Raw genomic sequence first — 22,538 nt, 5'->3', positions numbered from 1 at the left:
AAACGCCCTGAGTTGCCGTGGATAAAGTGGATTACTATTGGATTACTAAATTGGACGGGGTTAAGTTTGGGCGCTAGTAATGCTATAATTAACAGAATGCAGCAGCGGACAGTGTCAACCATCACGATCTGTTGATATCTTGTTTCTTTTCGTTTTTCAGGCCAACCAACAACGCATAGCGTTGAAAGGGCACGGCTTTCATCCTCTTTCTTTCTTTACCACCATACGATGCGTTGTTCTCATCCGGAGCACGCTCGCACACTCCTTTTCACTACAATCTTGTTCGTACTCTCATTTACCGCCACTCTCGCAGAGTCAGCGAATGTTCATGGTTTCCGAGCCCATCATGCCTGGCGCAGAAGAGCACCATTAGATATGATTGCCAGAGATCAAGTTTTACCATTAACAACTCCGAGTCAGAGCTTGTTGTCCAGTATCACCAGCGCCGTGTCGCCCGTCACGGTGCTCAGTGCAACTACCTCGCTTCCTCCGATACCCGCTCTACAATCACCTACGTCTAATCCCTTTCCAAATCCGCTAACAAATCCATTGGCCACAACCTCGAGTTCCTCTAGCCCTACTCCTCCATCCATCCCTACGTCGACCAGTACCACCAGTGCCGCCATCCCTACCACAAGCGATGGGACTTCTATTTCGTCAGTTTTATTAGTATTTTCGTCTACAGCAGATTTACGTCCTATTACAGACAATCTACCTCTTCTCAGTCTTCCCCCTCTTCTCAACCGAATTCCTCTTCTAAATCTTCCCCTCAACCTTCCGGGTCTGCGTCTACGTCCACATCCAAGACCACGTCCACGTCCGCAGAACCTCCTGTCGTTGCAATAACGCCAGCTGCACAACCACTAGGACTCACGTCCGTGTCAGTATATACAGGCACATTTACCAGCTTTGCAACTGGAACGACAGTTTCATCTACTCCTTCGAGCACGTCCTCTTCCAATTCTGGGTGAGGCCTCATATATTACTCATCTCCAATCAGTAACTGATATTTCCATCTAGATTCTTCTCCAATACAGGAGTAGTCGCCGGAACATTTACTGTTGTTGGCCTGGTTGGAGTTGCTGGAGTTATTGGAGCTGGAATGATGATTGCAAGACGCCGTGTCTCTCGCTCGTATGAGGACGACATGGAGTATCTGGAAAAGAAGCCAGAACATTCTGTAGAGCCCTCTCAGAGTCAGAATTTCGTTGTTGAAGATGCTGAAGAATCCCGGGACATAGATCACTTCGGCAACTCCATGGAAGTTACTGTACCGCCTGCCGCACACTTTTATTCCCAGCAGGACGCGTACTACGGGCAGGCAGCTAACAGTAGTGAAGGTTATGAAAACCAAGGCTACTATCCGCAGGAAGTGTACGCTCCACATGAGGTTTACGCTCCTCATGAGGTTTACGCTCCTCATGAGGTTTACGCTCCTCATGAGTATGGTATAGCATACCCCCCGACGGAACTTTATGCGGCACAGGATCCTTATGGAGGGATTGCTGAAACTGGAGGGATGCCAAACCCCTTCGACAATGATGAATCAGAATTACCAGCTGCCTTGCGGCCATCTGTTCAGCGAACTCGTACGCTTATTCCTCCTACTGCATACCACTCTCCGGATCTCCACCACTCCATCGATTCTTTCTACGGTTCCTCCGCGGGCGCTTCGAACGGGCACGTCATGTGAAATTATTTCGAACATCATATACTTGATGCGTGCATTGTGACATTCTTCATGTTGTCGATCAAAATCACAGTACACGTTTGATTCGTCTTTCTTTATTTTATTTATGTACAAACTTGCGGCTGCGCGTATACCTTGGATTTTCTCAACGATTGCACTTTCTTTGGAACACGGATATCGATTTGATTGACTCCCTTTATTATCGACTTATAAATGACTGATAGCACATTCAATATATATGACATGTTTGCAAAACATAACAAAAATGAGCCGATCTGTTACCTCGATTGGTTCTTTGCTTGAGAGAATTGGCGGACCTTGAAATACGCTATTAGACTCGAGTCGGGACCATTCCATGGCCAAGTTCCGTCGGCTAGTGCTGGCTTCGTGCACCCTTATCGAATTGATAGACGAGTGAAGGTCTCATCTACACTTGGAACAAACATGCTCTACGCTAGGAAAGTAATGAGTATAGGGCTGTCGCGACAATCGCGCAGGCTCTTCTCAACACAGGCACCCGAAGCCTTCCTCGAACCTCTCCAGTCTCACCTCGGTATAGCATGTCTGTCCCTCAACAGACCACAGGCAAAGAATGCTATTTCAATGAAATTACTTCATGTGATAGTTCATCCAACTCCAATACCGTCATACGCGCTGAATTCGCTCGTTAGGAATTCCGCGAATGTCTAGAAACCGCTAAGTACGACAAGAGGTTCATATTCCATGTTGTCTAGTAATAGCGGACTGCACTGAATAGCTTGACGCAGCATCCGAGCGCTGATAATACGTTCCACTACTATGGGCTCCTTCTGCGCAGGCGCCGACCTCGCAGAGAGACGCACTATGTCTCAAATTCAAGTTGCGAAATTCCTTTCTGACTTGCGTGCTGCACTTGGTCAATTGGAAGCCTTGCCCATGCCAACAATCGCTGCAATCGATGGTCCCGCATTAGGGGGAGGGTTAGAATTGAGTTTTGCCTGTGACTTGCGTGTGGCCGGTGAGTACGGTCGCTGCATGGAGTGGAGTCCGCCTGATTTGTATTGAAGGACATGAAGTGACAAAGATAGGCCTTCCGGAGACACGCCTCGGGATTATCCCTGGAGCGGGCGGTACTCAACGTGCTGTCAGATTACTGGGCATGTCGAAAGCAAAGGTCCTGATCTTTACAGCCAAGATGCTGACAGCCAAAGAAGCACTTGAATGGGGTAGCAAAACTTCTGAATTGTATCCCTATGTCGCGATCTGACAAAGGCTGTGAGCATAGGCATAGTGGATTATGTATCATCTCCCTCTACATCAGCCTTCGAACGGGCGGTCGAATTGGCTCAAGAAATAACCAAAAGCGGTACGCACCCACCCCACCCCCTAGGCAACCCCATTTTCAATTATCAATGTCTTTTCGAATAGCCCCATTAGCGCTTCGAGCTGCAAAGCAGGCAATTTCACGTGCAGCTGACCTCTCGTTGGAATCAGGTATTTAGCGTTTCATTTATCGTGGTAGTTGTTAACATATGATGAACAGGTCTTGACTTAGAGAGAGCGTCATATGAAGTTCTTCTACCTACGAAAGATCGGTTGGAGGCTTTACAGGCATTCAAAGAAAAACGACAACCTGTTTTTAAAGGAGAATAGTCTTCTACATTTGATTTGGAGTGTGCCGCGTATGCTGACTCATAGTGCAACGAATCGTGACAAGATCAGGTATAATGTTCGCGCACACATTATCTATATATCTACCGCGCCTGTGTTTTCATTGAAAATATCATTGGCGACACATGGCAGAGTTTCCGGAAGTTCTTTGACAACCTTGCTGGCGTGTCACGGTGTCACTATGTGGCCATACCAGCCTCCGCCGGCACAGATGTTGCGGGACTGGTCAGCATCTTGATGCTGGCCGTAATCCACAGGTGGTCTGCTGATCCACGGGGTATTCCATTTTCTTGAGGATGTCTTCGAACAAACATGCCAAAAACTTTAGGACAAGGCACCCGTGGCCCTATGTTGGTGAGCAAATGTCTTTGGCACCAATAACGGGTATGCTTTCACATCGGTTACCTTTCAAGTTGCTACTTTTTCTTGTGACATACCACTTGTCCATTATAGTGATTGGGCCAGTGAAGATAAACGCAGCCCAATGCCAGTAAGTGCTGTTCCAAGATATTTACTGATGATCATCAAGAGCATAATACTCACACTGATATTCAAGACGTGGCATAGCGATGATTCGCGCAGTAATTGCCAATTCGATCTACCCAGAACCGGAAACCTCGTAAATGGTCATCGGGGTGGATGTCCAGCTTTCACGCAATCTACGAGCTAGTGGCCGCCACGTCACGTATACATGAGAAGGTGTAGCTTATTACTTCATGAATTGAATGCCGAAGGACTTATACGATTGTGTTAGATGCGCATCTGCCACGCTTTCGTAGCAGTGCTTTCTACCGTGCCGTTGTACATCTGTCTTCCCCGTTTGGCTCTGAATTAGCATTACCGAATCAGTCCCTGCACCGTGTTGTTGATTATCTTGCATCCCCCCTGACCAAAGTTCGTATCCTATTTCAAGTTCATCTACTCGCAGTCTCCCGCTACTATTATCTATGCACTCTAGTACTATTTCGCTCTCATGCGCTGGGTCTGGCCATGGTCATAGATCACTGCTTCATTTCCACGAAGACTATGTCCATATCGGCATTTAGCGTCATAATGGTGAATGATTGATATCTTAATGACGGCTGCCAGTGGATCATTTTGCTGTCGCCGAAGATCTTGCAAATACCCGACGTCAACGTTCTAACTTAAGTATCTACCCAGCTCTGGACGCCACAAGGTGCCAGCATCAGTGGTTCACTCGTAGTACCAGAGTCGGTCACGGCATACAGCTCGCTTGCGGACGAGGTTGGAGTACTGCAATGTTCAGGAGAAGTCACCTCAAGCCATATTGAATTGCAGAGACAGGCTATGCAACCAATACTGACCATTAAATAGGTGCCGTTATTTCACGTCACCGCAAAAAAAATCCCGACAGAAGAGCTGGCGTAACTGTGCGCTTAACCACTGCGGTGAAGGTTATAATGGAAACGGACTCCGAGTCCATACATGGCCATGCTCCGAGTTGACCCAAATGGTTCACAAGTTTATCTGGTTCTAATGACAGCATGACACATGTACAGGCTGTACTCAGGTTCATCCAATGTCCCTGGCACGCATCATCTGAAGATTGACGAGTGGGCCTCCTTTGGAAACGACCGGACCGGCCCCCCTTGCTTCAAAAGACAAGTACCTGGAAATTCTCATTCATATATTCCAATACCCACCAGCATTGCAATACTATTACACTCCTCATGTTGGGCCAAAAAGTCTGGTTGATTACTGGTATGCTTTCTTGTTCACAGTCATGATGAATCGTTACATTCATCTCATTTCATGGCAGGGACATCTTCTGGTTTTGGTCGTCGTCTTACGAGCCTTGCGCTTGCAAGAGGGGATCGCGTTATCGCAACAGCTCGCACACTGAGCAAAATTGAACATTTCCCCCAGCACCCAAACCTTCATCTTATGCAGCTTGATGTCAATGCTGGCACAAAGGAAATTAAAACGCGAATAGATCACGCCGCTCGTGTATGGAATGGCATTGATGTCTTGGTCAATAATGCAGGCTACGGGTTGCCTTCACTTCTTGAAGAAGGAGGGTATGTACACCAACCCCCCGCGCTCTTCATATTATCCATGTTTATTACAGCGCTTCGCTTATGCTCCGTCAGTTTCAAACAAATTTTTTCGGGGTGGTTAATGTTTGCAATGCAGCGTTACCACACATGAGAAAGAGTGAGTGCTTTTCACAAGGATCCAATTCTTTTACTTGCTGAAGAACATTCTCAAGAACGCAATGGTACAGTTGTGGTCATCGGCAGCAGGAGTGCATGGAAGCCGGAAACCAGAGTAAATCATTTTGACTCGCTGTGTCCAATTCACCGAAGCTCACTGTCACTCGTAGGGCCTTGGTAAACCACGATGCCTTGGCAAGTAAAAATGATGAATCACTCACTCATTTTCATTCCAGGGTTTTATGCTGCAAGCAAAGCCGCTGTACATAGTGAGTAAATCTCTGACTTCAAAAATTCTGAAGAGTCAACTTGGCCTCACTAGCGATGAGTGAATCATTGGCATCAGAGCTGGAGCCATTCAATATCCGGGTACTACTCGTGGAGCCAGGATCATTCCGCACCGAGGGCATCCTCGGTCACCCGTGGGACTGCTCCAATCCTATCCCAGATTATGACGAACAGCGTGCTGATGGACGTGTGAACTTCTCTAAGCCTGCTGGGAAACAACCAGGCGATCCAGACAAGGCTATGAAAATTGTTGTAGATGTGGTGAAAGGGGAGGGCTGCGCTGCAGGCCGGGAATGGCCTCTATATCTTGTACTAGGCAAGGATGCAGAGGTCGATATTAGAAACAAGTGTGCCAAGGTTCTGAAGCACCTTGATGATTGGAGTGACGTTATCAGAGGAGTTGACGTGGGATGATTCGTACGATTTTGCACCACTACTAGACTAAACACTTCACTATCCACTGCACCTTAGAGATAGTATATAGTCGACCAGATTCGATTTGATGTACCACCATCGAACACAACAGAGGTATGTATGTATACTAGGCACTGTTATTGTTCAATCCACGTCCGCCTATAGAAAAGCCCCCAGTAAATCCACTGGGGATACCCATAGAAATACCATCACCGAGTTTAAGACCTTCAAGATCCTTCACCATCGTGCCCAACTTCGCCATCTTGAATCGATCTTTAAGGCCCTTGGAAGCACTGTCTGTTGCAACATCCTCTACATCGACGTTCTCGTTGAAGCGGGTCTCGAACTGGCCCCAGTCACTTCGTTGTGCAAGGTAGGGTTTGAGTAAGGCAGAATCGATGCGCCCGAGGTAATTTTCTGTGATATAAGACTTGAGGATCTCAGGACGCACGAGAAAGACATTGCCGAGCTGTCTGATGAACTCAAATCGTTCGTGCAGAGCGGGTATATTGAAAGATGCCACTGTATCCTGGTACGATTTGAGGTCTCTGCAATAAGAATTGATGTTGGTGCCGGGGGAACGCGATAATGATAAAGACCCTTACTTAGCAAGCATCAAACCTCCTGTCGCACTAACAGGATATTTGCGGAGATGATCAAGTAGTAGACTGAAAAACTTGATGAGTATCACATATATGGCTTCTAAATGACTGCAACAAACCTGTGGAAGGAGACACCTATTTCGGTGAGAAAAGCCTCTCTGTTCTTGCCGCTAATATTCTGTATCGCTGCATCTCTCACTTTCTCGAGTATCTCGCAACAAGCTACGCAAGGTTCTGTGTTGACACGAGCAAATGAGAGGTCGTCATTCCGTGGTTTGAAGTCATTCTTCTTTTGTTTCGAGAGCTGCAGAGAAAGCCAAGTTATGGTAGCTAGGAGTTGCACGGGGGTTAGTACAAATTGTCAGGCGGCGTACAAGAACTTGCCATCTATGGTGCGTTGTATCAGCGTATTTGCTGCCCCTTCGGTCCTGCTTACAGTTTGATTGTTGAAGATGGTCATTTCACGCCGAACAGTGACGGATGACGCTGCAAGTGGAAACAGTGCCATATTCGTATATTGCTGCCACAGATGGCATATGAGGTCTACTGAGCGCAACACTTCGAGTGGCTGGAGACTTGGTTCAAGTTTCGGGTCGGCAAATTCAAGACGAGCGATAGCTCTATGCCATGGGTTTAGATGTGCTATCATATAGTTCGCGAAACACGTACGATTCTATTGCAGTCTCCAGGTATGCGGCGCCGATGGCTTCCGCTAACACTCTTAGGAGGATAAATGTGTTCTTAGGGCTATAGGGACGCGGGTAAGATCAGATCAGGTATCATGCTGTGCAACGCGAGACTGACACGTCATTTTGAGAAGTCAGCTCAACACATCTCCCAACAGCTTCCGCATGCCACTTGAGCATCTTCTCTGCAACGTCAATGCTCAGCAAACCGTCTTCTTCCCGCACGTTATCTTCTGAGCTCTTGTCCTGTATTCTTTCTGAGCTTATCCCTCCATACCGCATGATCAGCGCTGCAGCCTGTGCCGATGTGCTTGAACCACCGGATGTCGTAGTATTCGCGGCAGCAGCTCCGAGCCTGTCCACCATCCGATCAAACATCGAGGATTTTACTTTCTGCATTCTCATCTGCATTACAATAGGAATCACGTTCTGCGGCAAAAATATTTAACGTGCTTACATGATATCGAGTATAATTCGCAAGCAGTCCCGCATAAAGCTCGCCAAGACTCTTGCTCTCTCTGTCAAGATATTTCTGGCCCTCGATATATGGTACAAACAGTTCTGCCATCGCGTTTTCTAGCATGGCGCTCACAACAGACGTTGTCGACGTTCCAGAAACCGTCAGTGCACCGGAGAGAACCCTACGAAACTCTGATATCTCCAGAGATGATTTGCTGGGTGTGATGGATGGGAGCTCATGAGCTTTCAGGTCTTCGACGAGGTTGGATGTTTGGTTGTGCACCAATTGTAGAATTCGTAGGTAAGCCAGATCAGAAAGAGAAGAGCCCTTTGTCAAGAGCTGCTCCATGTATTGTTGGATCTGCAGGAAATCAGACACTGTCGTTATCATATAAAGATCCGTTGTCTCACAGACTGAGCAAAAACACGCTGCAGGAAAACTTGCATGACAAATGGTGGGTTTGGAAATACTGCTTGGACTATCTGTGATTCCTGGGCGACAGTTGCTCGTATTTCTCCGAACAACTCTGTGAGGCCTGATTCTGTTTTGGGCGGGCTTTCGTCCGGTTTGGAAACATTATTCCACCTTGCATGGAATAGTAAGAAGAGGGTTTCTGTAGGCAACGGAGAACGTACAACAGGTCGTCACTGTGGTTTGCAGTGTCACGAACCTTGTTCATGAAGAAATCATGTTGGTTGACATAGATTTGAACGCAAGATGCACCACCATTGAAATCTAACAATGTTTGTGCGCAATGCTTAACGAAATATCAGATATGTCATAACATATTGAAAATAAAGAAACACACATGCATCAACTTTGGGTCTCCTTTTCGGTAGCATCGGTCAAAGAGGTATATCATGTCTTTCTCGAACTTCTCGCAGTATTTGTCAATGTTCTCTCGGGTCTAAATATCTGTCATGCCACTAGATGAAGGAAAAGAACAGTAAACAATACCTTGTCTGCACTGGGGAGATCCACCTCTCGGGCCACAGTTGTGAGTCGGCGCAATATAACGGCAACTTGACTTCGACCTTCTCGACCTTCTTTCTTCAAAGCATCCAAACGTGAAGTATCACCGCGCGAAAATTGGTTGTAGTAATTGATGAGGTCATGGGCAGCCTGGGCTCTCTGGCGTTCAATGTGAATGGATTCCAGCTGTTCACCTGACGCTGACAGTTAACGAGAGTATCGAAAATGTTAATGCAAGCCACCTATTCGGACCGCAGTGCGTCCAACTTCGTTCATCTTGCTTTCCATTGTCGAAAAGGATGATCCAACGGCCTGAGCATGGGTAGTCAACTGGGGCAGCCTACACTGCGCATGGAAACGTACCTCGAATCCTCGGTTCAGGTCTGCCATCTTCTTCGAGTACTCCCTTTCTGCCACTCGAACACTCTTTTCCATCTGTTCCGTCTTAGCCTGGACATCCTTGCGCACACTGATCAACTTGTCTACGACTGCTTCAAATGTTCGTATAAATGGCTTGGGATCGAATGCTGGACAAAGCGCAAAGTGAGACAATGTTACGAAGGGAGCACACACACGCGTACGCCCAGAGCTTGCCTTTGATTGCGTGATTAATCTCTCAGATATAGATCCAACAAATTCTTTAACATCGAATTTGCCCTACTCGACGTTGAACATCAGCCCAACTGCATGTAGTGTAAACAATGCGATGCACCTCAAAATTGTTGAGACGCAGTTGTTCCTCGGTAGCCGAGTCAAGGTCGCCGAAATGCTGCATGTTGCAACCTGTATCAGGGCGATGATTAGCCGACGGGTAGCAGAGCCCGTTTACTATTGTTTAAAGCTAAAGCTCCTGCCCAAATTTAGTAATTCAATCTTTTCAAAGTCATTGGCATCGCGTCCCTCGCCTTAGGCTTTGCTGGTTTTTTCCGCGTCCCGAGCAATGGCTTCTCATCCACTGAAATCACTGCTCCAGTTGCAATTAGCCTCGGATTCGTCTTCAGTTTTACACCTGTCATCTGTGTTGTCAACTTTATCAGAGGACATCTTGTCCCCTTCCCCTCATCTTCAGAAATGGACATCCCGGGTGACTGCCTTGATTCATTCAAAAGATGCCGGAGCTCGGTGGGCTGGCATATGCATTGCATATCGTACTTCATCGCTATCAAAGTCTACGATGACAGAGTTTGCGCAGAGCTGGGCAGGACTCGCGCTGTCCATCCTTACAGTTAGTTTGTGAGATGCACCCATTCTGATAATCAGATATCTAATATGTCACCCAAGAAACCCGAACCTCTGCCACTGCTTAAGGCGTCAATAAGATATCTTCGGCATGTCCTCAGTGCAGCAACCGACGTGCCAGAGCTCCAAAGGCAACTAGCCACTCCTACCGTTCCAAAATTTAGCCAGGCGCTGGTATCTATCGTCGAAAGGGCTGCAGATTACGAGCTAAAAGTTCGTGTTTGGCTTTTATAAAACTAACAGGGGTCTGAAAGCAAGATGTCAGGCTCTAGCGATGGACACATTGAAGGATATGGTTGTTCTGTATCCTTCATTGAATAGAGCCTTGAGTTCCTCTATCACAAATGTGTGTCATCAAATACTCAATGGATCTGCACCGCAACGCACGAATAAATTGCTGCTGTACAAAGCGGCGAGCCTGTACGCCGTTCTTCATTATACCGGGGGCAAGGTTGGGGCCGCAAATCTGTGGAAGAAGTCTGTAGATGAGACCCTTCAGTGTCTCTGGACTGCGTCGATGGGTCTTAGAACGACATTTCCAGGCAAGGCCCTGGTATCTGACCTATCAACCTCCTATTGATATCTCATATAGTGAAGAACAACCCCTCACCCTCCAATGGACTAACATGTGATGATCCAGTGCTAGCTGTCGCCCTCAATCTTGATAGATTACAATGCTGTGCTACTGCGCTTTGCAGTTTACTAAGGTCAATTTATTGAACGGGATGGTACAAATATACTTACACAAGTGCAGGACGACCGTTCAAAGACCAGTCCATGTGCCCATAGGACGTATAATGGAGTTCTGTCTATTCCTGCTAGCTTGTACCGCTGAAGAAGAGGTATTTCTTTTGTATTTCTTCTGCCGACACTTTTTCAACCCAATGCTAGAAAGAAGGCCACGTTGACGCAACAGTCAGAGCCTTGGAACTTGCTATTGTGCCTGAGCTGCAGAGTTCTGCTTGTGATCTGCTCTGTTGCCTGGCAAAGACGTGGGTAACAACACAATTTTATTCTATCTCTCAAGTGACGGCCTTGATCTAGCGTTCAGCATCGACTGACACCGTACGTGTCCCGACTAGTTGCTATGATAACATACCACCTCGAACAAAACCCTCTACCGTGCGTCGCTGAAACTTTAACCCTGAAGTATTGACCTATGTATGTCTTAGAGAGCGGCGATGTTCATTGCTCCAGTGCATCCAAGCTTTACTGAGCAATAGCTTCCCTACCAGCGGCGAGCTTAGTTCCACGAGGCTCGTCAAAGGCGTCATGCTTTCTCTCATGCCGCTGCTGTCAACACAGTTTGATGCACATACAGGCGAAATGAGTTCTGGACAGAGCAAAAAAGGCAGGAAACGTAGACGAGATTACGAAGGCGATGAAGTATTTAAACTATCAAAAGATGTCATTTGTTCATCGATCGCCGAGGGAAAGGTTATTCTTTGTGCTCTAGATGGTGAGTTCAGGTCAAGATCAGCCAACTGATCGCTAATCATCCTCTAGCTCTGCAAGTTACAATGCGAGGCGCTGAGTTGCCATCCGCCATCCGCTCTGTGGCCTGCCGTGTCATGTTATCCTTGTCACTATCATTGACAGCTATGTCGCGCTCCTCTTTATCCCAAGACGTTCATCTGCACAGTTTAGTACTTGCAAAAGTGAACGGAATGTGTCTAGAGCTTGCTCGAGGGACGACAAGTGCGATGAGCAGAAGCCTTGGCTTGGTCCTCAGATCAACTGTAACGGAAGGCAATGAACACGTAGGCAATGTTTATCTTATTTTTGTTTTACCAACATGACGACCTGTTTGCTTGTAGACTATGCAGATAAAACTGCAATTACAACAAGAAGCTGACCTTCTTCTTCATCCTCGCGGTCCACCACTAGTCCGCCCGCTGCCTCATGTGGAAGCACTATCTCTATTTCGCGCGGAGGAAAACAACGAAGAGCTTGCTGCTCGTAGATCACTTGCCTTGGCTACAACATATGATGCAAATATCATGGATGTCGTGGCAGATCCCAACTGCAGTGACCCCGACACCCGAACCAACCCCTCAGCCCGTACCGACGCCTTTACCCATACCAACACCAAAAATCACAGCTCCTGAACCAATCTCGATATCATCTTCAGTGCCAACAAGTCAAAAAATGACATCTTCGATCACGACAGCATCAACAAAAGATTCTGCCGACATCCCTTCAGCGATATCAGGTCAACAACCAATAAAATCTCTGCTACCGTCATCTTCTACTCAGATGGACCTTACTCCTCCTACAGCTGAGCCTCGGATCATCCCGGTGATGGTGAACGATGACGATGAAGAGGAAGAAGAAGGAATACCGATTATTGATATGGAGTCGGATTCAGATAGTTGATAGTGCGATACAAGTGGGGTACGGCCTTGCATTCACTTGTGAGCCGTTGAACGACTACATTCAAAATTTTCTTCTCCTTCGCTTTGGTTGCGATGGCTGAAAACCTTTGGTGTGAGTCTCATCTTCAGAATGATGGCTTGCAAAAGAGAGTAATCCTGGTCCTTGAGAAATGGAATGCAGCTGACGAAGGTGAGCTCTCAGGTTGGACAGAATCACGACACCTTACCTTGTGCAAAAATTCGCTTACGATAATGTTATTGGGATCCAATACCTTTGCGTGTTCAAGATAGGTCTGAGCGCGACTGAGAGAGTTGTTGTCATAGGTAGATCCCTCGACTTCATTGGCACCTGGAGCAAGGGCCTAAGACGGATATGCCAGAATAGTCGACACTTCAAACACTGACCAGCTGATTCTGGAGGCTGGGCTATGAAAATACACAGCAAGCCTGCATAGACGTGAAGTACTGGATTGTCACGATAAGGGAATGAAGGGAGGTAACTGCTACAATCAGACCATGGTTTTCTCGATGGAGAAAGGAACATACAACTCAAGCTCATCGAGTGCATCTCTGTACCTGCCAGCAAGAATGTAATGCTGGACCAATTCAGCAAGAATGCGTTCTCGCTTGGAAGTATTTGACTTTGTCACGATTATAAGGACAGCAAATTGGAACATACCTCCTCGGGAAGTTGGAGTAACATTGTCCGTAGAAAATCTATTTTGTGTGGGTTGCTCTCCATGACACGGACATCATTTTCGAGTAAGGTGATGCCCAGCCTCCACATTGCTTTCCAATTTAATTCTTTGCACCTGGCTAGGATGGACCAAGCACGTCTAGCACGAGGAAGGTCGTCTCGCTGTACGCTGAGATTTACGATATCATAGAGGCGCTGCAGCTGTATTTGACGCGCATTGGGCATTATCTTTTTATTCGGAAAATCGAACAGGAACTGATGGTCGTTGTTGTAAGCCCTTTCAAAGACGAAAGCAGGAGGCTCTGGCTCAAAGTTGGAAGTCATGACAAGGAGCAAGCCTAATTTACTTCCAGCGTCACGTTAATTAGTGCATCATGATTTTCAAAGACTTTCTAGTCACGATAACAACATCCACCCGGCGTTATACCGACTAAACTCAGAGTTCGAGCCCAAATTTATCGATCGCTGAACAGCACAAGTCACAACTGAAAGCAGATTCAAGCGAATAATGGACGAAGATGTCATGTTTGGAGCTTCAGTCTGGGGTACTACTCTGACACCCGATGACCCAATTGCAACACGACTCGCAAATATTACATCTTTCTCTTCACCTGAATCACCTGTGCCACCATCTCCTGCGCCCTCTCAAGACCGACTAGACGATTACGATGACTTTCATACGCCCCCACAAACGCAGAACCCATCTATTGCACAGGAAGATGATTTTGGTGACTTTGGGGATTTCGGAGAAGCAGGGGACCTGGAAGGCGGCAGGGGTTTCGGACACGATGCAGATTTCGGGCAGGATGGAGATTTTGGAGATTTCTCAGAAGATGATACGTTTCATGAAGAGCCAATACCGGGTCCATCTCATACTACCTGGGAGCCGCTCAGATTAACCCCCTTACCTTCCGGAGAAGATCTAGAGGGACAGATCAACCGCATCTTGGATCCTGTATGGATTTGGGATATCTCTTCGCTGACAACAGATGAAGACATCAGACAGGCAGAGGGTGTCAGCCAAATATTGGTCACACCTGAAAGGTTCGTTGTCCCTGAAATATCTCCCTTCAAATGCTCAAGCTCTAGGTAATAAAGTCGTGGATTATATACCATGCTTCTGGATTCACCGCCCCACATGGAGCCCATCAACTGGACACGCTCACGCATTCGACAGCAACATTTAATCGCTCTTGGACTGCCCGTGAACTTAGATGAAATACTACCACACGCAAGCGGCAAGCCCCTTCCCCCACTACATATATCAACACGACCGATGTCTGCACCCCCAGGGCCTCGCAATGGTCCACTGCAGAGTACCCCATCGTCTAGAGCCAATTCTCGTGCAGGAACACCTCGGATGGGCACTCCACAGCCGTCTACGCGGGCAGGACCAACCGTATCACAGCTTGGTATTGGACCCAAACCCCAACTAGATGATAAGAAAGTAGAGGAACTACTCAAACTTGATACTGGTATGTCTGTTTCCTCTAGCCGTGATCTGAACAATCATATATGATGCCAAGCAGATCAATTAACCCTCTTACCCTTGGCAAAACTTGAACGGTGTCTGATAAATCTCCGGACAGAGACAACCAATACCTCATCTTTACTTACACACCTTCTACAAACTCGCGATGCTCTCCAGCAGGACTCGGAGACATACAACAAATTGATCGCAGAACTAGTAAGTGAGGCGCAGAAGAATAGTGGCCAGAGTCGGACAGGTATCAAGCGTAGCGGTACTATGCGTTAATACATCCATCACAGTTTCACATTTTGCCGTCAAAAGTCATATAGATACTTCATTCAGGTCTTCAAAGCTTCACATTCAAAGTGCCATGAACGATATTCCTACATGTACACTCACGTGACTTGCTCAAATTAGAAGGGAGAAAAAACTTAGTCGATGTCGATCGCGTCTCGTACTAAGCTTTCGTCGCATTTACCAGCTTGGAAAAGAATGTGCTAGCTTTATATGATATTCTCCCAAGAGTAGAAACACCCAAAAGCACAACAGTGAACATTCACCATCGCATTCGCCATGAACATATCACATTCCATACCGTCTACCGTCTCAAGCATCTCTTTTTCATTCCTGACAGCGGAAGACATCCGGAGGATATCAGTCAAGCAGATTTTGAACCCAGTATTGTTGGATGACTTGAACAGGCCGAACATCGGTGGCTTGTATGATCCTGCGCTTGGTCCCAGCGATCGTCAAGACATGTGAGTGCCTAGCTCTTGGTAGTCTTGAGACAGGTGCGCTGACGCTATACCTCCAGCTGTGCAACATGTCACTTAACCTACTTCACGTGCCCAGGCCACTTTGGTCACATTGAACTGCCTGCCCCTGTGTACCACCCTCTGTTCATGGTAAACATGTACAACATTCTCCGTGCAACCTGTCTGTTTTGTCATAGATTCAAACTGAGTCGATCAGTGGTACGCACATACCCCTCTGCTTATTCTCCTTGCCTGAAGTGCTCCTCGCTAGATCTGCAAATATGTCGCCAAATTCCGCCTCTTGGAACATGGTCTCCTGGAAGCTGCTCTCGACGTGGACAATATCACCTTACACACGTCCAATGATGACGATGAAGATAGCCGCGACGAAACTATTCCTGAATTAGAATATCGTGTTAACGTATTCGTTATGGTGCATCTCAGCAAGGCCTCTGGCAGCAAGCGAGATCACTACAAGGACACTCTTGTCTATCAGGCCCGGAAAGATCTCATCCAAGAGTTTCTGAGGACAACTATCACCAAAAAATGTAGCAATGAAGGTTGTGGCGCGTGAGTTTGCTATTTTCGCTGTATGTTGGATTTTGGCTTAGCAAGATAACAGCTTCGCCTACACGTTCCGCAAGGAGGGATTCACCAAAATAATCGAATATGATCTCTCCGTGAAGCAAAAAAACCAGCATCGAGCTATTAGCCTTAAAAGGCCAGATGTCCTCTTGTTCCAGCAGCAAGCTGCAGATGCTTCAAAATCTCACTCCGAACCTTCGAATACTATGGACGTAGACTCGGAGTCTGATTCCGAACCCGAGGGGGAGCCGACATACTCAGACGAGGAAGAGGAACTCCAAGCTACCCGTCCCTCGAAAGAGAACGGTCTTCCTCGTGCTGCAAATGGTAAAGTCAAGACCGCACGCGGCCGCAATGAGCGTGTTATGGCACCAGAAGAATGCCGTGCTCATTTGCGTCTTCTGTTCCATAATTGCCCTGAGATTTGTTCTCTCATCTTTGGCCGACATGGGCCCTTCTCTCCCCTAAATGCTGCAGGTCTGTCTCTGGCATCTGCCGACATGTTCTTCATGGAAGTGATCCCTGTTCCACCAACGCGTTTTCGCCCACCTGCTACAATGGGTGAAACGTTGTTCGAGCATCCCCAGAATGAGCTTTTGGCTAAGATTCTGAATACGTCATATAGGCTACGTGATTTAAACGCAGACCTCCATGCTGCTTCATTGAAGCAATCAGGTGTTGACGACACGACGCGGCGTCGTTTATTTAGTGCTTTACTCGAGGGACTCGTTCAGTTGCAAGCCGACGTCAATAGCTTTATGGACAGCAACAAAAATCCTACGCCTGTCCGCAACGGTAAACTCCCCCCAGCTGGTGTCAAGCAGGGGCTCGAAAAGAAGGAGGGTCTCTTTCGCAAACATATGATGGTACGGAATAGTTTTTTCTGAGTGCATCTTATCTAATTTTCTTGGCAGGGTAAACGTGTCAACTATGCAGCGCGGTCTGTCATCTCACCAGATGTAAATATCGAGCCAAACGAAATTGGCATCCCTCCTGTTTTTGCGAGGAAACTTACCTTTCCTGAGCCTGTGACTCCTGCAAATTTCCACGAACTGCGGCAATGGGTAATTACTGGTCCGAAGGGTTATCCAGGAGCGACGATGGTTGAGTATGAAGATGGGCATAAACAGTCCTTGGTAATATTTTATGTTACGCTATTTCCGCAGTTCTGACTTGATTCGCTAGGAAAAACTCTCACCTGAGCAGAGAACGGCCATCGCCAACCAGCTGTTGACACCTCAAGATGGCAGCGACAGCTCGTCAGGTCGTCGCGGACTCGCAACGCGCACAGCTTCGATCAACAAGAAGGTGTATCGGCATCTTCGGGATGGCGACATTCTGATCCTCAATCGTCAACCAACTCTTCACAAGCCAAGCATGATGTGCCACAAGGCCCGGATTTTACGAGGCGAAAAGACCATAAGGATGCATTATGCGAACTGGTAAGTTTTCAATTGCTAGTGTAGGTTCAATGGTTAATCTTCTTTATCCTTAGTAACTCTTATAATGGTATGCATTCCAAATTCAATCCGCATAACTGTACCTAATTGTAACTACTCTCAGCTGACTTCGATGGTGACGGTGAGCATTTGTTTTGGAGTTCCGACGTTAACGAAAAACTAAGCCGCTTGTTGGGTAGAAATGAACATTCATTTTCCTCGTGAGCTTCTTCGAATTATAATCCATATCATGTTTTCAATCCCCTTGAAGAAAACCAGGTTGCACGTGCGGAGGCGATGTTAATTGCCAATACTGAGAATCAGTATTTAGTCCCGACTTCTGGTAAACCCTTACGCGGCCTCATCCAGGACCACGTTGTTGCTGGGGTCTGGATGACCTGTCAAGACGCCTTTTTTTCTCGCGAGGAGTACTTCCAACTACTATACGGAGCACTCCGTCCTGAGGATGAGAGTTATCATCTATCACGGCTGATCACTCTACCTCCAACCATATGGAAGCCACGTCCGCTTTGGACAGGAAAACAGGTCGTAAGTAACAGTGCTTTGTTCGCCCGCTCAGCCCCTAATCGCAATCGGCAGATCTCGACGGTCCTGAAAAACATTACTCCGAGCAACGCAGAGGGGCTGAACCTTGATTCCAAAGCCAAAGTCCCCGGCCATCTATGGGGCAAACATTCCTTAGAAGACAAGGTCATCTTTGTTGACGGCGAACTTCTCTGTGGTGTCCTTGACAAATCCGCGTTCGGAGCCACCGATTATGGCCTTGTGCACTCGGTGTACGAGCTGTATGGAGCTGATGTTGCTGGGAAGCTTCTCGGCGTTCTCAGCCGGCTATTCACAAAGTTTCTACAACATCGGGCGTTCACGTGTCGCATGGACGATCTGGCATTAACGCCCGATGGAGACCAGAGAAGAACTGAACTCCTCCAACATGGCCGTGATCTTGGGTTCGACGGCGCCGTCGAGAATTTCCCTTCGTTGAGCAAACTACCCAAGGAGGAAGTTCCAGCAGCATTGACGACATTGCTCGAAGATGTCTTACGGGACGACAGCAAAATGGCTGGTCTCGATGTTACCGTCAAGACTAAGCTTTCGGGCCTAACCAAATCCATCGCCGACGCTTGTATGCCTCACGGTCTTCTGCGCAAATTTCCTCACAACCACATGCAAACTATGACGCTATCTGGTGCGAAGGGTAGTGCTGTCAATGCCCAGCAGATATCATGTGCACTTGGCCAGCAGGAACTGGAAGGTCGTCGCGTACCCGTAATGGTCAGCGGAAAAACTCTTCCATCTTTCAAGTCATTCGAGCCGAAAGCCATGGCAGGTGGGTATGTTGCCAGTCGCTTCTTGACGGGTGTCAAGCCGCAAGAATTTTATTTCCACTGCATGGCTGGACGTGAAGGTCTTATCGATACTGCCGTCAAGACGTCTCGATCCGGTTATCTTCAGCGCTGCCTCATCAAGCACCTTGAGGGCATCCGTGTCCACTATGATCATACCGTCCGTGGCAGTGACTCGTCCATATACCAGTTCCACTACGGCGGCGATGGCCTAGATGTTACAAAGCAGAAACACCTCTACCAGTTCGAGTTCATTGCTCGGAACCAGATCACCCTTCTCAACCTTTACAAGCCTAAGAGCATTGCTGGTCATATCAACGACAGTGACGCCGTATCTTATATGAAGAAAACTCTGAAGAAATCAGAAGTACGTCCGGACAAGTACACGCCCGCCGAGCGAGAGAAGCGCGCTCCTGCCTTGGATGTGTATAGCCCTAGTCGATACCTTGGCAGCACATCAGAGAAGTTTGCGGGGGCATTGGTTCAGTACATCAACGCTAACCCTGATGGGTTACTGATGAACAAAGATAAGAAGGCGACGGACGGCCCCAAGATTAAGCGTCGGCATGAACCCATGAAAACCAGATATTTCAACTTGCTCATGAATATCAAGTATCTAAGAAGTTTGGTGGAACCTGGGGAAGCTGTTGGTTTGTTGGCGTCTCAGGGGTAAGTTTCCAGATCCCGTGCATGTCTTAATCCTTACTTGTTTTAGCGTCGGAGAACCGTCAACTCAGATGACACTTAATACGTTCCATTTTGCAGGTCAGTTTTTGTTATAAAGTTGCAAAGTGCTGGATATTCACATTTTTAATATAGGTCACGGAGCTGCCAACGTAACACTAGGTATTCCTCGGCTGCGGGAGATTGTGATGACAGCTTCACAAAAGCCTAAGACACCTTCGATGACTATGGAAGTTGCCCATGGTGTGTCCCAGTTGGACATTGACATCTTTTGCAAGCGAGCTAGCAAGTTGGCGTTGTCTCAGCTGGTTGACAATGTGACAGTCAAAGAGCGTTTGACTGTACAGAGCGATGCGCGCCGGACCGAATTCGTTATAGAGATCGACTTCTTCCCCGCGGAAGAATACACCGAGGAGTATGACATTCTACCCGAGGAAGTTCTTGCCGTGTTCGCAGCCAAATTCCCGTCAATACTCAAGAAGGAAATTCAGACGGAGATGAAGAAGCTCGACACAGATCTGAAGGGCCAGATAGCGCAGCTTGGGAAAGGGAAGGCATCCAAAGAACCTGTAGCTGGCGAGGCTGAGGCTGAAGATGGTGAGGGTGAGGGTGAAGGCCCAGGCCGTGGTAAGGATGATGATAGCCAGAGTGAGCAAGGGGATGGTGATGCTATTGACGCCAAGCGAGCTCGTCAGCAAAAGGAGCAGACATCCTACGAGTCTGACAATGACAGTGATAGGGATTACTTGGACGATGCCACTATCGAGGCGGCTTATGCCTCAGACGCGGTGGATGGCGAAGGCGAAGACAGCAACGACGACAAAATTGGTCATCCGACGGCTATTCACGCCCAGACTGAAGTCGTAGCGGACGCCTTCATGAATATTTTTCATCAAGCAACTTCGTTCACGTTTACGGAGTCAAAATGTTCTATTCGGCTCGAGGTTCGTGTCATTTGTGCCTTACATTTTTTGCCATCAAACCATAAGTTTTCAGTTTCCCGCAGACTTCCCAAAAATTTTGTTGGTAGGCATAGTGGAGCGCACTTGTCTGAGAACTGTTATCCGGGAGATCCCTGGTATCACGGATTGCTTTAGTGCGGTTGTAAAGGAACGCGGAGTGGAGAAAATACGAGTACGTCATTGTATGGTTCAACCTGAACTGGGAGCTGAAATTCATCAACGTAGTTGACTACCAATGGATCTAACTTGCGGGGTATTTGGCAATTTACAGGCGCAACAGATGACAACATCATTGACCTGGATACTATCTACTCCAATGACATCTACTCCATCCTCAAAGCTTACGGCGTGGAGATGGCGCGTGCTGCGATATTACGAGAGATTGGTGGAGTATTTGACGCCTACAAGATTGATGTTGACGGGAGGCATCTGGAACTCATTGCAGATTATATGGTCAGACCTTTACTGGCTAGGCACGCAACTAACTTACTCACGAACCTATCAATGGCCAGACATTCGAAGGCGCCTACAAGCCATTCAATCGCAAGGGTCTTTCAAGTAATCCTTCGCCTCTTCTGAAGGCGTCGTACGAGACAACTGCTGCCTTCCTTTCAGACGCGACGTTGTATGGTGACTTTGATGACTTATCCACGCCATCAGGTAATCTGGTCATGGGACGTCCTAACCAAACGGGTACTGGTGCTTTTGATGTGGTGATGCTTGCGGAAGTTCCTGCTTGATACGTAGTGATCGAATTAACTATCTTTGCGAGTGTGACATTATGTCACGTGTTGTTATGAAATCCGGCTGTTCGCGCGCCTCTGACACCCAGTTCCAACCACCTGCTATCAATCAAGTACATATATCGTTTCAGCATTGCCTGTTTTCTTGAACGTTCTCTACAATGCCCATGATGGCTCGCACTGGCCCTCTGCAAGAACTCCCACTTGCGCATTTTTTACCCAGCAGCGCTAATCCAGTTCCTATCATTGCTAAACCAGCTAAACGCCCTCTTTCGCCTTCAAAATCCACCATTTTTAGCCCGGCTAAGCGCCGCATTCTGCACTCAGAGGGCATCCTTCTACCTGGTGAAGCTTCCCCGTCGTCATTGCCATTTCACATTCCATATTCTGGAAGTGATGTCGGACCCTCCCACGATTCGTCAATAGCATTGACATCACCCGCACAATATGCTGGTGCCACCCAGGGGAGCTCAAGGGATAGACGAACGCCGAGGAGACCTTCGCCAAAGTTGATACGTTCAACCAATGGTGCAGGAGATACCTCAGCATCTGCACTTAGCCTCCGTCGCTCGTCTCGCCTGCAGTCATCCCAACGCGACGCTGAATCTGGCGCTGCCTCAATGGCAATTCCTCGCGAAATGCCACTGCCTCATGATCGTCAGTCAGTGCATTATCCTGGCTTTGACACGTATCAAGATACGCACATATCTCTTACACCATCGCGACGTACCAGTCCGTCTTCTGATAATGAAGACTCATGGCCTAGTAGTTCTGAAGAAGTCCTTTCTGAAAGGGAGATCACTAAGGAGAATATTCCTCCTCGAAAGAAAGCCAAGAAAGCCTCTTTGATACGATCCTCTCTTCTGATAGACAAATCGTTTCGCTCAGATCGACCTACCACTCGAAGGGAATCCCATCAACTGTCCGTTATCACAGCTAGCAGTTGTGGGGTTATAACACCACGGGCGTCTTGAAGATAACCCGCGACGGCCACCTTCTCAACATAGGAACATGGGAGGGGGTTTGGGGAGGAACTTTTAAGCTTACGGGACAGTCCATTTGATTTACACAACCTATTTTCTCCTATCTTCCATCCGTCTTACATGGTTGGCCCCATCTATCATTCACATGGTATTTATGAGATCTCCGATGACTATCTGCACATTGTCAGTTACATATATTTGATACTGTAACGCCGGTTGCTAGAACAACATGTGGTTCAACCCATGACCTTCGATTTGTCGGTTTAATTCAAGTCTAATTTGTTATGTTCTTTCTGACTAGAGCT

At 47.5% G+C, this 22,538-nt stretch overlaps 9 protein-coding genes across 9 annotated transcripts; 7 read left to right on the top strand and 2 right to left on the bottom strand.

Annotated features, from left to right (window-relative positions):
* Positions 1-82: 82 nt before the first annotated feature.
* On the top strand, positions 83-1,945 carry F5147DRAFT_675606 (uncharacterized protein). The gene is made up of 4 exons (XM_041435931.1): positions 83-656; positions 707-967; positions 1,021-1,390; positions 1,427-1,945. Exons 1-4 carry the CDS (start codon positions 229-231, stop codon positions 1,691-1,693), a joined length of 1,326 nt encoding a protein of 441 aa, XP_041297376.1. The 5' UTR covers positions 83-228; the 3' UTR covers positions 1,694-1,945.
* A 58-nt stretch (positions 1,946-2,003) lies between these two features.
* Positions 2,004-3,798, top strand: F5147DRAFT_675601 (ClpP/crotonase-like domain-containing protein). Its single transcript, XM_041435930.1, has 8 exons — positions 2,004-2,308; positions 2,362-2,402; positions 2,458-2,687; positions 2,737-2,895; positions 2,955-3,035; positions 3,098-3,163; positions 3,213-3,694; positions 3,754-3,798. The coding sequence occupies exons 1-7, from the start codon at positions 2,135-2,137 to the stop codon at positions 3,320-3,322; spliced, it is 861 nt and encodes a 286-aa protein (XP_041297375.1). The 5' UTR covers positions 2,004-2,134; the 3' UTR covers positions 3,323-3,694; positions 3,754-3,798.
* A 1,187-nt stretch (positions 3,799-4,985) lies between these two features.
* On the top strand, positions 4,986-6,280 carry F5147DRAFT_387017 (uncharacterized protein). Its single transcript, XM_041429542.1, has 7 exons — positions 4,986-5,062; positions 5,121-5,379; positions 5,430-5,515; positions 5,571-5,629; positions 5,685-5,691; positions 5,751-5,783; positions 5,837-6,280. Exons 1-7 carry the CDS (start codon positions 5,032-5,034, stop codon positions 6,214-6,216), a joined length of 855 nt encoding a protein of 284 aa, XP_041297374.1. The 5' UTR covers positions 4,986-5,031; the 3' UTR covers positions 6,217-6,280.
* F5147DRAFT_675588 (exocyst complex component Sec10-like protein) lies at positions 6,271-9,722 on the bottom strand. Its single transcript, XM_041435929.1, has 15 exons — positions 9,649-9,722; positions 9,518-9,593; positions 9,300-9,463; positions 9,179-9,248; positions 8,922-9,130; positions 8,773-8,871; positions 8,600-8,721; positions 8,375-8,549; positions 7,962-8,324; positions 7,623-7,909; positions 7,488-7,565; positions 7,203-7,438; positions 6,938-7,148; positions 6,822-6,884; positions 6,271-6,764 (listed from the first exon to the last, which is right to left on the bottom strand). The coding sequence occupies exons 1-15, from the start codon at positions 9,709-9,711 to the stop codon at positions 6,344-6,346; spliced, it is 2,637 nt and encodes an 878-aa protein (XP_041297373.1). The 5' UTR covers positions 9,712-9,722; the 3' UTR covers positions 6,271-6,343.
* An 8-nt stretch (positions 9,723-9,730) lies between these two features.
* On the top strand, positions 9,731-12,385 carry F5147DRAFT_386980 (rRNA processing/ribosome biogenesis-domain-containing protein). Its single transcript, XM_041429541.1, has 10 exons — positions 9,731-10,161; positions 10,218-10,388; positions 10,441-10,717; positions 10,768-10,882; positions 10,930-11,017; positions 11,067-11,167; positions 11,220-11,297; positions 11,348-11,634; positions 11,682-11,935; positions 11,993-12,385. Exons 1-10 carry the CDS (start codon positions 9,877-9,879, stop codon positions 12,281-12,283), a joined length of 1,947 nt encoding a protein of 648 aa, XP_041297372.1. The 5' UTR covers positions 9,731-9,876; the 3' UTR covers positions 12,284-12,385.
* A 226-nt stretch (positions 12,386-12,611) lies between these two features.
* On the bottom strand, positions 12,612-13,572 carry F5147DRAFT_751375 (uncharacterized protein; the record flags this gene model as incomplete). The annotated part of the gene is made up of 5 exons (XM_041440187.1): positions 12,612-12,731; positions 12,778-12,899; positions 12,956-13,050; positions 13,097-13,176; positions 13,230-13,572. Coding segments are annotated over 5 exons (760 nt in total), but the record flags the coding sequence as incomplete, so codon positions are not given.
* Positions 13,573-13,605: 33 nt separating this feature from the next.
* F5147DRAFT_386973 (uncharacterized protein) lies at positions 13,606-15,133 on the top strand. The gene is made up of 3 exons (XM_041429540.1): positions 13,606-14,291; positions 14,346-14,722; positions 14,777-15,133. Exons 1-3 carry the CDS (start codon positions 13,756-13,758, stop codon positions 15,001-15,003), a joined length of 1,140 nt encoding a protein of 379 aa, XP_041297370.1. The 5' UTR covers positions 13,606-13,755; the 3' UTR covers positions 15,004-15,133.
* Positions 15,134-15,180: 47 nt separating this feature from the next.
* On the top strand, positions 15,181-21,335 carry F5147DRAFT_675578 (uncharacterized protein). The gene is made up of 16 exons (XM_041435928.1): positions 15,181-15,476; positions 15,533-15,692; positions 15,745-16,043; positions 16,096-16,924; positions 16,973-17,194; positions 17,244-17,500; positions 17,554-17,567; positions 17,622-17,639; positions 17,698-17,718; positions 17,769-18,046; positions 18,098-19,530; positions 19,577-19,626; positions 19,681-20,489; positions 20,542-20,679; positions 20,733-20,960; positions 21,020-21,335. Exons 1-16 carry the CDS (start codon positions 15,292-15,294, stop codon positions 21,245-21,247), a joined length of 5,169 nt encoding a protein of 1,722 aa, XP_041297369.1. The 5' UTR covers positions 15,181-15,291; the 3' UTR covers positions 21,248-21,335.
* F5147DRAFT_675577 (uncharacterized protein) lies at positions 21,336-22,522 on the top strand. Its single transcript, XM_041435927.1, has one exon. The coding sequence runs from the start codon at positions 21,412-21,414 to the stop codon at positions 22,222-22,224; it is 813 nt and encodes a 270-aa protein (XP_041297368.1). The 5' UTR covers positions 21,336-21,411; the 3' UTR covers positions 22,225-22,522.
* Positions 22,523-22,538: the final 16 nt, after the last annotated feature.

This window comes from Suillus discolor (assembly GCF_016758755.1).
Source record: "Suillus discolor strain FC423 chromosome Unknown F5147scaffold_7, whole genome shotgun sequence".
NCBI classification, from domain to species: domain Eukaryota; kingdom Fungi; phylum Basidiomycota; class Agaricomycetes; order Boletales; family Suillaceae; genus Suillus; species Suillus discolor.
This window is presented reverse-complemented; position numbering and strand designations above follow the sequence as displayed.